This window comes from Rhinatrema bivittatum, chromosome 10, assembly GCF_901001135.1.
Source record: "Rhinatrema bivittatum chromosome 10, aRhiBiv1.1, whole genome shotgun sequence".
NCBI classification, from domain to species: Eukaryota; Metazoa; Chordata; class Amphibia; order Gymnophiona; family Rhinatrematidae; genus Rhinatrema; species Rhinatrema bivittatum.
The window spans coordinates 23,274,841-23,287,234 of record NC_042624.1 but is presented as its reverse complement, the minus strand read 5'-3'; the positions used below and the strand labels follow the sequence as shown (position 1 = coordinate 23,287,234).

The window sequence follows — 12,394 nt, the reverse complement described above, 5'->3', positions numbered from 1 at the left end:
GCATTTTGAGAGTAGGCCTATGAGCATCCCACTTGTCTGGGATGTACCTGCTAATTTTTTTTTTTTTCCGTGAGTCACGCCAGATCATTCCAGGGCCTTACCAGACTGATGGTTGTTTGCTTTTGTTCTTCATCTTCTTTGTTAGGGGTTTAACCTTCGGAATTGCTAAAGGAATGTGTGTGTATATAGTTCCTATTCCTTACAGGTTAAGAGTCCTGTTACGCTTCTTGTTAACCAATGTACCTAGGTTTGGTGAAATCCCTAGTGTTTCTCTCTGCAAAGGCCCCTGGTTAATGGGGGTGTGTGTAGGCATTTTTTATAAGCTTGTTACAGAAAATACTGGCAGGCTGAAGTAAGCACAGGACCCTATATAGGGTGACTTCAGCAAGTTTGCGTCTGCCTCCATCTGCTGGTAAGGGAGTGTTTTTCTCGATTGGTCTGGCAAAACTCAGGGAAAGGAAATTAATTACTACATTTCATCTTATATTTTTTTCCTGCAGCCTCATTTTTCACTCTCCCTGAGCTTGAATTCCAAGAAGCAGATTATTAATAGTTGAAATAACTGAAACATCCAATAATATATTTCTGTGAGAAAGTGTATATAGGAAAAATGTTTTAAAAAAGTGCTTTTATAATGCATAATTCAAAAATACAACATCATACCCTACATTAATGTACTTCAACAAATCAGGCTGAAGTGATCTGTTCAGCGTGAAGGCGAAAAAATCAAGACTTGAAATGGAATTTGAACAGAGGAGAGAAATCTTCAATGTTTTCCTTTTTCATTTCCCAATAGTTCGCCCTGTGATATCTGATAGTGGGAGCCATCCTTTCGATGTAATTGCGACCCGAGGGTCAAATATTTCCTTGGCATGTGAGGCGAAGGGTAATCCCCGGCCAGCCATCACTTGGCTGAGGGACGGCCGCCCGTTGATTGCTGGGCGAGGAGTAGAGATACTGAACGAAGGAAGACTCCTGCACCTTAAGAACATCCAGGTGTCAGACACAGGCCGCTATTTGTGCATTGCTGTGAACGTAGCTGGACAGACTGACAGGAAGTATGACCTGACTGTCCGTGGTGAGTACTGGGATTAAATCATTTGTGTTGAAGCGTTAATATGTAGAGGCCTATGCAATAGTTTATCATGAATATTCAGGGCCATTTCTTCATGCTCAAAATAGCGTATTTTGGGATAAGTTCATAACGTGCATGTTGAGAAGGTCCTCCATTACATTAATGGGTATGTGCTAAAATTAGAGCTTACCCATTTGTAAATGAGGGTGCCTGATATGCAATTGAGGCTTTACTCGGCCCATGGGAAATAGTATGGTAGGCACTCCGTATGTGCTATTTTCTGTGGGCTCAGTAACGCTGGATCTGGATTTAACATTTTACCAGGCTTGCTTTCTCAGGAAATTCCCTGTGTTAAGTGGCCTGAAGTGAATGGGCCAGTTAGAAGGGAGATTTCATCCTTATTTATCGAGTGACGGCACCACACTCCTGAGTCCCTCCAATAGACCCTCCATCGAGTGACAGAAACCTCTGTAAGTTCCCCCCATGCCCTCCCTCCATTGATAGCATTCCATAACCCGCATGAAAAACAATTATTTCTTTTTTTTTTTTATTATTCACATCATTGAAAACATGCCAAACACTCGGTCACCACTATCTAATCAAACATACAACACACTTTTCACAATGAAAAAACATTTTTAAGAGAGGAAAGTGATGTTTTGTAAAGTTCATTCAAGGCACCATCCAGGTTTACCTCATTGTTTTTTAATCACCACCGTCCACCCTAGGTAGAATTTATTATTTTTAATGTCAAAAATCTTTTTTTTATTTAAAAATATTTGCATTTTATATTTTGTGAAACTGTGGACTGTTCCTATTCATGTCAAGGATGTACTTTTCACAACAGTTTCACAAAATATAAAATGCAAATATTTTTTAAATTAAAAAAAAGAGTTTTTGACATTAAAAATAATAAATTCTACATAGGGTGGACGGTGGTGTTTATGATTAAAAAAACAAAGAGGTAAACCTGGATGGTGCCTTGAATGAACTTTACAAAACATCACTTTCCTCTCTTATAAAGTTTTTTTCATTGTGAAAAGTATGTTATAAGTTTGATTTGATAGTGGTGACCGAGTGTTCGGCATGTTTTCAATGATGTGAATGATAAAAAAAAAAAAAAAAGAAAAAGAAAAAAAGAAAATAAATTTTTTTTTCATGCGGGTTATGGAGTGCTATTAGTTTAGTTACCCCCATTTTGTGGATTGTTGGCTAACTCCTCCCATTGATAGCATGCCCCACCCCCTCCCTCCTCAAAATACTCTCTGAACCGACCAACAAGAAGACTTGACCCTCTTCCCCCCGCCAGCCCTTTGGAATGAAGATTTACTATTTCAGAGGGCTCCACTGTTCGTGGGCAGGAGGTGGCTGTAGATTCGAGCCCTCCTAGCCACACTGCTGTGAGTCGCTGAATGATGCAGTTTATTAAAAATTGATAACCCGCATACATTATAAATGTTTCATTGTGCCTAACAAATATATATACATACCTACATAAAACATCCATGAATTGTTGTTTAACTGACACTACTTATTGAATTATAGTCTTGAAAGACCAAATCTCAAGGTAGTATTTTCCTGCAAATATTGGTTTGCCTGCTTACTTGTAGAATTTTAAAATCCTTTCTTAGCTTAGAAATTAGTAATAAAACTGAGAGTTATACCCTGCCAGACTTTACAGTTTGTTAATTTAAAGCAATGCAGCTAAACAAATGGAATAGCATTGGCTATAGGAGCATTTGTTGCGTTAAGGGAAAGTGACCAACTTTAGGTACAAGTTTCCCTATGCAGGTACAATACATGCCCTGTATTTAATGTTCGGGTGTTTATGGATGGGGGGCTGTAATGTATATCACTTTTTCCCAACCCTCTCCTGGAGGTACACGTAACCAGTCGAGTTTTCAGGATTGCCACAGTGAATATGCACAAGACAGATTTGCATCCCCTAGGTCTCCAATGTGTGGAAACATATCAAATACAGAGCGATGATAGATCAACTTTCACAGTCATATTGAGTAACAAATATACCCAGGTCGTAGCTCAGTGGTTGGGTCACTGTTCTGAAGTCTGAAAGCTGCAGGTCTGAATCCTGAGATTTCTCCTTGGTGATCTTTTTGGGGAAAAATGAAATTATCTGCACCAGTCAAAATTTACAGAATGCATTGGTGCAAAAGTTGAGGTATTGCCAGTATGAAAAAGGAGGTGTCAGAATCACCCTCCCACTCCGTCTTGAATACTGAGGTACTTTCTGGAGGCTATACATCTGTAAGAACAAGGGAAAGATGGAAGCAGCTCAGGAGAGCGTGCAACACAAGCTCTATGCTGAGAGATTTGAGGAATTCTAGACAAATAAAGGTATGATCCAAACATTCAAATCTCTGGCAGGCTTCAGTCAAGTGTAAGCAAGTAGCAAAGGAAGTTTCAGGACACAAGATCATGATATGAGCATTGGGAAGCTGAGGGAAAATGCTACTTTTTGATAAAGAGGCATATGGCATGTCAATAAGAGGAGAACAGATGCTAGCAGAGTAGTGATAGTAATTATAAAAATAAAATAGAATTCCAGTGTGTTGGTGACAAATGCAAAGGCAGGCATTAAAGGACAAGAGAAGGAAAACACAGGAGCCTCAGTAGACAGGAGCAACAGGACAGGTTGGCGGGCCAAGAGGTCCTTATCTGACATTTTACATTGTTACTATGTAAGACAGTGGCTTCATTCAGAAATATCTGTCAGATTTTATTTAATGTGCTCAACTTTTGGGTTGGGATTGTCTTCTTTTTGTTTGTTTGCATTCTTAGTGCCTCCGAGTATTTTGGGTGACCTAGGGGGGCCTGAAAACATCAGCGTTGTAGAAAGAAACCCTGTGACGCTGACCTGTGAAGCATCTGGCATTCCTCTGCCCTCGATAACGTGGCTGAAAGAAGGCCGACCCATCGGACCGAGCAGTTCAGTCAGAATTCTCTCAGGTACGGTAATTACGGGATCATCCCTTAAAGCTCTTAATTCAGTGATTTTCTAGTCTATCATATTTCATTAGCTTTTTTTAATTTCTGTATTTATCTGACATTATTAATGCTGTGTTGGGACACCCCCTTCCCCTACAGCTCCCCCCTCCTGGAGAAACAGCCTTCAAAGATGCTGAACTGTCCGTCCATCCTTCCCTCCTCTCCTACCCGCACAAGGTGTTTTTTTTATGACTCTCTCATCTGCAATGAATCATTTTTAATGTCAGGGCATTTTGCTTTCCCTGGACCGTTCCACTGAGATTGCCAATACTACTTTATTTCTACTCGTTGCATCTATAATCCCTTTAGGACCATTTCCTCATTAGGGTTTAGCCAAGAAGAGCTATAACTTCGTATTGTGAACATGGAAGAAATAGGCTTGCATAATTAAACTGGATCCAAAATAAAGAACTGGCAGAATAGCTTGACCAGAGGGTAGAAGATAGTTTTAAGCCTTAATTAGATTTGACAATAATGAAGCAATAGGTGGCACTGATGCTCTAAGGTATATACATTATTTGAGTTGGGGGTGACAAGAGATATGTACAATAATGATGATGGGGGTTGCATCAGGGATCCATACAGAAGCATTATGATAGTCTCAGTTGTATTCTCTATTCCTTTCCAAACAATTCTTGCTTTCTGAATGTCTATTTGTTGTTAACCCTTGCTGTACATTAAGAACCAGGGTTATCTTTCATGCTCATATCTTCTGTTGTCATGAATATTTTCTGTTTGGGACCTGCTCAAAAACTAAGTCAAAACCATGGGAAACAACATAATCAAATCATGTTACTACAAATCGCAATTCTTTTTTATCCTGTAGACTTAATATTATAAAAGGCACTGTAAAAAGTAATCAGATGATTAAATATTAAAATGTCTTTGATTTTGAGATGATGAGTCCAGCGCTTTTCTTTAGGAATGCAGAAGTGGTGACCAACTGCAGTCCGGCTGTCCTGCTGTTTTATTAATGAGCATGAGATGTACCATGCTAGGTCAGGCCAAAGGTCCATCGAGCCCAGCATGCTGTCTCTGTCAGTGACCAATCCAGATTACCAAGAATTGCCTGGAGGATCCCTAGAATAAGTGGTGTTTTCCCCCAAGTCTACCTGGCTAATGATTGTTTATGGACTTTTTTTTTTGCAGGAACTTGTCTAAACCCCTTTTAAACCCAACTGAGCTAGATGCCTTGACCACATCCTCTGGCTGCAAATTCCATGGTTTGATTGTGCGCTAAGTGAAAAAATACTTAACCCAATTTGTTTTGAATCTGCTACCAATTAGTTTCATGGAGTAATCCCCTAGTCCTTGTACTACTTCAAAGGGTAAATAATTGTTTTCTATTCATCTCTTTCACCTCCCCTCATGATTTTATTAGGGGTGTGCTGGCATTTGAAACGAAATAGAAAATGTCAATAATTTCTATTTCAGTTTTGTTTTCAAAATGGAACAAAAGAAAAACAAATGAAAATTCATCAATTTTTCTATTTATTTGTTTTCAGTATTCACTACTGGGCCAAATAAAAACAAAACTCTAAGTCCGTGTCCAGGTGCTGGTCACGGTCTTTCCGCCCCCGCCCACCAAATCTGCTTAAGCAAAATCCTCACCCCTTGACTTCCCCCCCAACCCCAGCACTAAACCCCATTTGAGGGTCTTCTGGGGTCAAGATCAATCCCCTGTTGCTCCTGCCCTGCTCCTCTGGCTTTTCAAAATGGCCACTGGCCCAAAGCTAAATTTTATGAAACTCTCTCACTTGCCTCTTTTCCAGGTTGAAGAGCTTTGACCTGTTTATCCATTCATCATAAGAGAGCGTCTCCACCCCCTTTATCATGGCTATGGCCCTTCTCTATATCTTTCATAGTTCCACCATAGCCTTTTTGAGATGGGGTGCCCAGAGCTGCATAAGGTGCTTGAGGTGTGGTCATGCCATGGTTCGACGTAAAAGCATTCTGATATTCTCAGTTTCTTCCCCATTCCTTTTCCAATAATCCCTAACATTTTTTTTTTTTTTTGACAACGGCTGCACATTGATCTGAAGATTTCAACATCTTGTCAACAATGTCTCAAAATCCTTTTCTTGGGTGCTAACTCCTAATATGAAATCCAGTATACTGGAGCTATAGGGATTATTTTTCCCTGTATATATCACTTTGTACTTATTACCATTACATTTCATCTGCTATTTAGATGCCCACTTCCCTAGTCTGACAGTATCATTCTGCAGTTTCTCACAGTTCACTTCTATTTTAAAAGCACTGAATAATTTTGTGCCATCTGTAGATGTGGTTGATTCACTCATAGTTCCCTTTTCCAGATCGGTAATAACTTAAGCAACACCTGTGGTTTATCTTGTGCTTCAGTGGCAATTCTTGCAGGATTCTTTTCTGGGGCCTGATGTACATGTTAAGGGTTATTACTTTGTTTATTCTTGCACTGAGGATATGTCTCCAGGGTTGTTTGCCCAGGGAGGTATGGCTAGGACTGTCATTCTTGCTGGCAATTCGATCATTACAAATGTAGATAGCTGGGTGGCTGGTGGTCATGAGAATCACTTGGTAACTTGCCTACTTGGTACAAAAGTAGCAATCTTCATGCGTCAGGATTTTAAAGAGCACTGGGGAGGAGCTAGCTGTCATGGTGCATATAGATACCAATGACACAGAAAGGTGCAGGAAAGAGGATATGGAGGCTAAATTTAGGCTTTTACATAGGAAATTGAAATCCAGAACCTCCAGAGTTGCATTCTCAATATTGCTTCCCATTCTACACTCAAATGAACTCAGAGATAGGCTAAGCTTCAGAGTTTCAATGTATGGATGAAATGATGGTGCAGGGAAGAGGGCTTTAGAATTGTTGGGAAGTGGGGAACATTCTGGAGAAGGGGTAGCCTATTCAGACATGATGTGCTCTACCTTAACCAGTGTGAAACCAGGTTGCTTGCATATCATTTAAAAAGGAAATAGAGCAACTTTTAAACTAGACTTTGGGGAAAAGCCGATTGTTGCTCGGAAGTACATGGTTCAGAGGGAGGTATCTTCCAAGGATACTTTCAAAGAATATTCCAGTAGAAAAGTTGTGGTTAAGGCTAAAGTAGGCCAGATGGATGTAAATAAAGAGCACCCAGATGTGAATGACTCTATTCTGCCTGAATCGTCTGCTAATTAGAAGGTTATAAATACAAATAGATATTACAAGAAAACAAAGCAAAAAGTCTATACATAAATGCTGAAGTCTGAGTAGCAGGATCAGAAAGTTAGACTGTATGACATTATAAGAGTATACAGAGATTATAGGCATCTCAAAAAATGTGTCAGAAGGAGAATAACCAATGGTATAAATTAAATTGATGTTATGGGCAGATGGGATAGATGAAGGAGTGGCACTATATATAAAAAATGGAATAGAATCAAGGAAGATAAAAAAAAAATGCACTGTGGAATCGTAAGAGTATAGCAATGAAACCTAAATGTTAGCCTTTCAGCAGCAGAGAGGGAAATTCAAATTCATTTTTCAGTTCTTTCAGTACTCTGGGAAGTATACCATCTGGTCTTGGTGATTTGCTAGACTTTTGTTTGGCAATTTGCCTTAGTACATCTAGTTCACTAAGATTGTTTCAGTTCCTCTGAATCATCTCCTTATGACATGCATATCTGCCTTATATCTTCCTCAGTGAAGAAAGACCAAAACAAAGAATTCATTTAATCTCTTTGCTATGGCCTTGTCATCCCTAAGTGCCGCTTTTACCCCTTGATCATCTAATGGTCCAATCGACTCCCTCACACTTTTTTTTACTTCAAATGTACCTGAAAAAGTTTTTATTATGAGTTTTAGCTTCCATGATAAGCTTCTTTTCAAATTCTCTCTTTGCCTTCCTTATCAGTGCTTTGCATCTAACTTGTCATTGCTTATGCTGTTTCCTGTTTTCTTCATTTGAAGCCCTCTTCTATTTCTTGAAAGATGGTCTTTTAGCTCTTATAGCCTCTCTCACCTCACCTTTTGACTATGCCGGTAGTTGTTTAGCTTTCCTTCTGCCTTTTGTAATGCTTGAAATACATCTGGTCTGGGCTTCCAAGATGGTATTTTTAAACAAGGTCCATGCCTAATGTAAACTCTTAACCTTTGTAGCTGCTCCTTTTGTTTTTTTCCTAATCATTTTCCTCATTTTTCCATAGTCACCCTTTTATATGATTTTGCAGTAGATTTCTTTAATGTCCTCCCTCCAGTCAAGTCAAATTTGATGGTTGTAATCACTATTGCCAAGTGACTCCAACACTGTTACCTCTCGCACCAAATCCTGTGTTTCACTAGGTCTAAATTAGTTTCACATCTTGTTGGTTTTTGTACCAGTTTCTCCATGAAGCAGTCATTTATTTCAACTAAGAACTTAACTTCTCTAGCATGTCCTGATGTGACATTCACCCAGTCAATATGGGAGTAACTTAAATCACTCATTATTACTATGCTGCTGATTTTGTTAGCTTCCCTAATTTTTGTTAGGATTTCATTGTCTGTTTGTTCATTCTGGCCAGGTGGATGGTAATACATCCCCACTGCTATTTTCTTCCCCTTTTCACATGGAATTTTTATTCATGAAGATTTAACATTGCATTTTGTTTCCTATATAAAATGTATCCTGTTTGATTCAATGCTGTCTTTAATATATAGAGCAATCCCTCCATCAATTTAATCTATCCTTTCAATATTTATTTATATTCTACTTTTTGACACTTCAAAGTGGATTACATTCAGTACTATACGTATTTCCCTATTCCTCCATTCCATAACTTGTACCCTGGTATCACAGTCTCCCATTGTTTATGCGCCTTCCACATCTCCTTCCAACAGGTCTCTGAGATGCCAATTATATCTGTCTTTTCATTCAGTGCTATATACGCTAATTCTCCCATCTTATGTTTTGTACTTCTATCATTCATAGATAAACATTTCAAAGTATGTTTTTTGTTTGCGTTAACAACCTGCTTATCGGCTGATGGCGTAATTTGGAATCTTTCTGCTCTGTCTGCTCTTTACTTAAAGGCACCTGATCCACTGTAGCATTCTTTTTGCAGCCTCTCTACCGGGATGCCCTAACTTCCCTGTTGTGTTAGTAACCTTCAAAGATACATCATTCTGAACCATGCGTTCCTGAGTGAATGTTGGATTTCCCCCATCATCTAGTTTAAAAGCTGCGCTATCTCTGTATTAGTCATGGAGACTAGGGAAAGTTATTGTTATCCCTGGGTATGAGTAAGAAGAAGTGGATTTGCTTTGTGGGATCTGCTTGAACTTGTGACCTGGACTGGCCACTCTTGGAGACAGGATACTGAGCTTGATGGACCTTTGATCTGATAGCATAAAATATCTTATGTTCTTTAGTTCTTATGACCTTTATATTGAGCACCAATAACCCACAACTCCCTCACATAGGAAAAAATAAAACATTTTATGTTCTTTGTCTGCCTGAAATGCAAAGGACATTGAGCTGAGTTTACATTTAATATTATTTGATATACTGCCCAACATCAAAAGCATCTAAGCAGTTTACAATAAAATATTATAAAATACAACAGCTTTTCTAAAATAAATCAGCACAAAAATGCCATCCCCCTTCTCTCAACTTCCCTCAAAACACAAGCCAGTCATACTGCCCATTTAGCCATTAACCCCATACGTTCTGTCCTAATGGGATAGGATCAAATTACAGTTCCATACGTGAAGTTAAAAAAAAATGATTAGCTAACTTCCCTGACTAACAAAAAACTTGGTTAAACAAGCCAGGTCTTGTTTAGTTATCTGAGCGTCTATTCAAAGTCTCATTATGAAGTCATACAGAGGCATTATTTATTTATTTATTATTTATTTATTAGATTTTATATACCGTGGTTCCTATATGAAATACAGATCACCTCTGTTTACAGTAAACCTTTTTTTTTGCAGCTAAGAGAAGGCCTCCGCCTCTTTTTTGACATTATGACATCCTACCTAGCTTTCTGTTTGCTTTTTTAACCGCCACAATACACTGAGCTGACTATTTCAAGGTGATGTCATCTATGATGCCCAGATCTTTTTTTCCTGGGTGGTAGCTCCTAATTTGGAACCTAACATCATAATTTAATTCCTGGCTTATATCTATGGGGAGAGAATTCCATAGAAAAAGGGGCATGATACGAAAAAGGAGTTCCGTGAGTCCCTTCCAGTCTTATATCTGAAGGTGAAGGAAGCCTCACCAGTTCTCGTTGAGAAGATCAGAGAATATGTGCTGCTTTATAAAGAGCTAACAGCATTGCCAGATAATGTGAGAAGCCAGCATGGAGCACTTTAAAAGTCAGAGAATCCTAAGTTTAATTTGGACTATCATTAGTAACTATTGAAAGTTCCTGGCGTACTAAAAACTTACCAAGAATTACAACACCCAAAAGAGGTCCTCTCTTGAATTAACAAAATACCAACAAACAGAGGACACTGTAGCCTCATGAGCAATACCGGACATCTGTGTACATAGAAAAATACAGTGTCCTCTGTTGGTATTTTTATACTAATAACTTAACCAAAGACAGACTGGAGTATGAAAGTAGCCATAGCCAATCATATTGTAGCAGAATTCTCACATCAGCGGTGTGAGCTGGGAGTTCTCTGTAGAATTGGTAGCATGTGCACCCCTGAATTTACTCATGGCTGGTGAAAAAGAAGTCCCTACACTTTCAGAGTACTATAAAAGCATAAGTTTTATTAGGATTTAGCAGGAACAACAAATAAAAAAAACATTCAAATAATAGTACTGAAACGTCATCACTTTTCATGAGAAAATGTATGTCCGCTTTATAAACTGGTGCCATAGTAAGTCCCTCTGGGAAGCCTACTTGCAAGAACCCCCTGAGCTGTGATTTCCTATTCTCACATGTGTTTACTCTCTTTAGGGGGCAGGACCTTGCGTTTAATGCAGGCAGCAGTGAATGATGCAGGCAGCTATGCCTGCGTGGTAATCAATTCTGCTGGAGAAGAAAGGAAACACTTTGAGCTGTTTGTGCTAGGTATGGTTTGTATTTTACAATCTATTTGGTTTTGCATTATGTTGTAATTTTGCTCCTCATTTTTGCTTCATTTCTTACCCCATACCAGTTTTTTTGAGTAATCTTTGTCCTCCCAAGGAAGAAATTTTCTGCAAGACTGAATCCTTGAATATTTATTGTGTGTTATCAACTGGCTCCATTTCATGTGGAAAGGCTGAGCCAGACCTGGATTTATCCTGTTGTGTTTCTGGTCTTGTTAGTGTAGTTTTCCTAAGAAAAGCAGGCCACAGATCCATAGATACAATTGGGTAAAATCAGGACCAGTTAAAGCTGTCCAGATGACATGGAATCACTTAGTAAGGATAACTACTGGAGCAGTAATTTTCAGTTCTTCCTTGAGGCCTAGCACATCACCTCTGCTAGATGGTCACATCCTACTAGCTTTGAAGAATCGGAGACTCCAACATACCAACTAGTTGTTTACTTAGAAGATTGGTAAAGAAGTCAGTATGGGACTGAGACAGAAATTTCTAGACTTGGTGAGGGCCTGCTTCAGTCACAAAGGGGGTAATCAATAGAGTTCACTCTGCTGAAGGTAAGGTGACTACTAGGATTCCTCAAGACTTGCTGCCGATACCGGTGTTTTTCAGGACTTTTATGAGCAACATTGCTGAAGGACAAAGAAAGAATATGTCTATCTGTAGATGATACAAATATCTGAAACAGATAGAGGCAAGTGGAAGAGTAGCATAGTGGTTAGTGCAGCAGGTTGAGAACTAGATAAGTCAAAATTCAAATCCCTCTGACACTGCTTGTGACCTTGGGTAAGTCATTTCATCCTTCATTGCCTCATGTACAAGCTTGGGAGCTTATTCACTAAGCCACCTTAGGCCATTTACCACGTGGTAAACGGCCTAATGAAGAGATAACTCAAGGTATTTCAAATACCTCCTGATTCCCTTGCCAGCATCACACATACTACCCTAAGCAATGCAAACCAAATAGCGTGGCTTGTCTCAAAAATCGCAAGCTGTGATAGTTGAATGGAAATTAGATGCAATTCAAGAGTTGTAAGCAACTTCCCCTGGGAGCATCTAGACATTTGGCCCCCAAGTAAGCCTCCACCAAAGTCTTGAAAAAATCCAGGGGGCTCTCCATAGATCCTCCCCACCCCTGCCACTCATGAAGGCAGCCATAGCTGCAGCCCCTATCCTATTGGGCCTCCACAGGCTGCAGCCCCTATCCTATTGGGCCTCCACTGGCTACCCATCCACTTCAGAATAATCTACAAGGCCATCC

At 39.4% G+C, this 12,394-nt stretch overlaps 1 protein-coding gene across 1 annotated transcript in view; it reads left to right on the top strand.

The window, feature by feature from the left end:
- Positions 1-12,394, top strand: part of HMCN1 (hemicentin 1) — a 688,208-nt gene that overhangs the window by 449,428 nt on the left and 226,386 nt on the right. Inside the window, 3 exon segments of the mRNA XM_029617466.1 lie at positions 797-1,078; positions 3,875-4,042; positions 11,003-11,116. Coding sequence (XP_029473326.1) covers positions 797-1,078; positions 3,875-4,042; positions 11,003-11,116 — 564 coding nt within the window.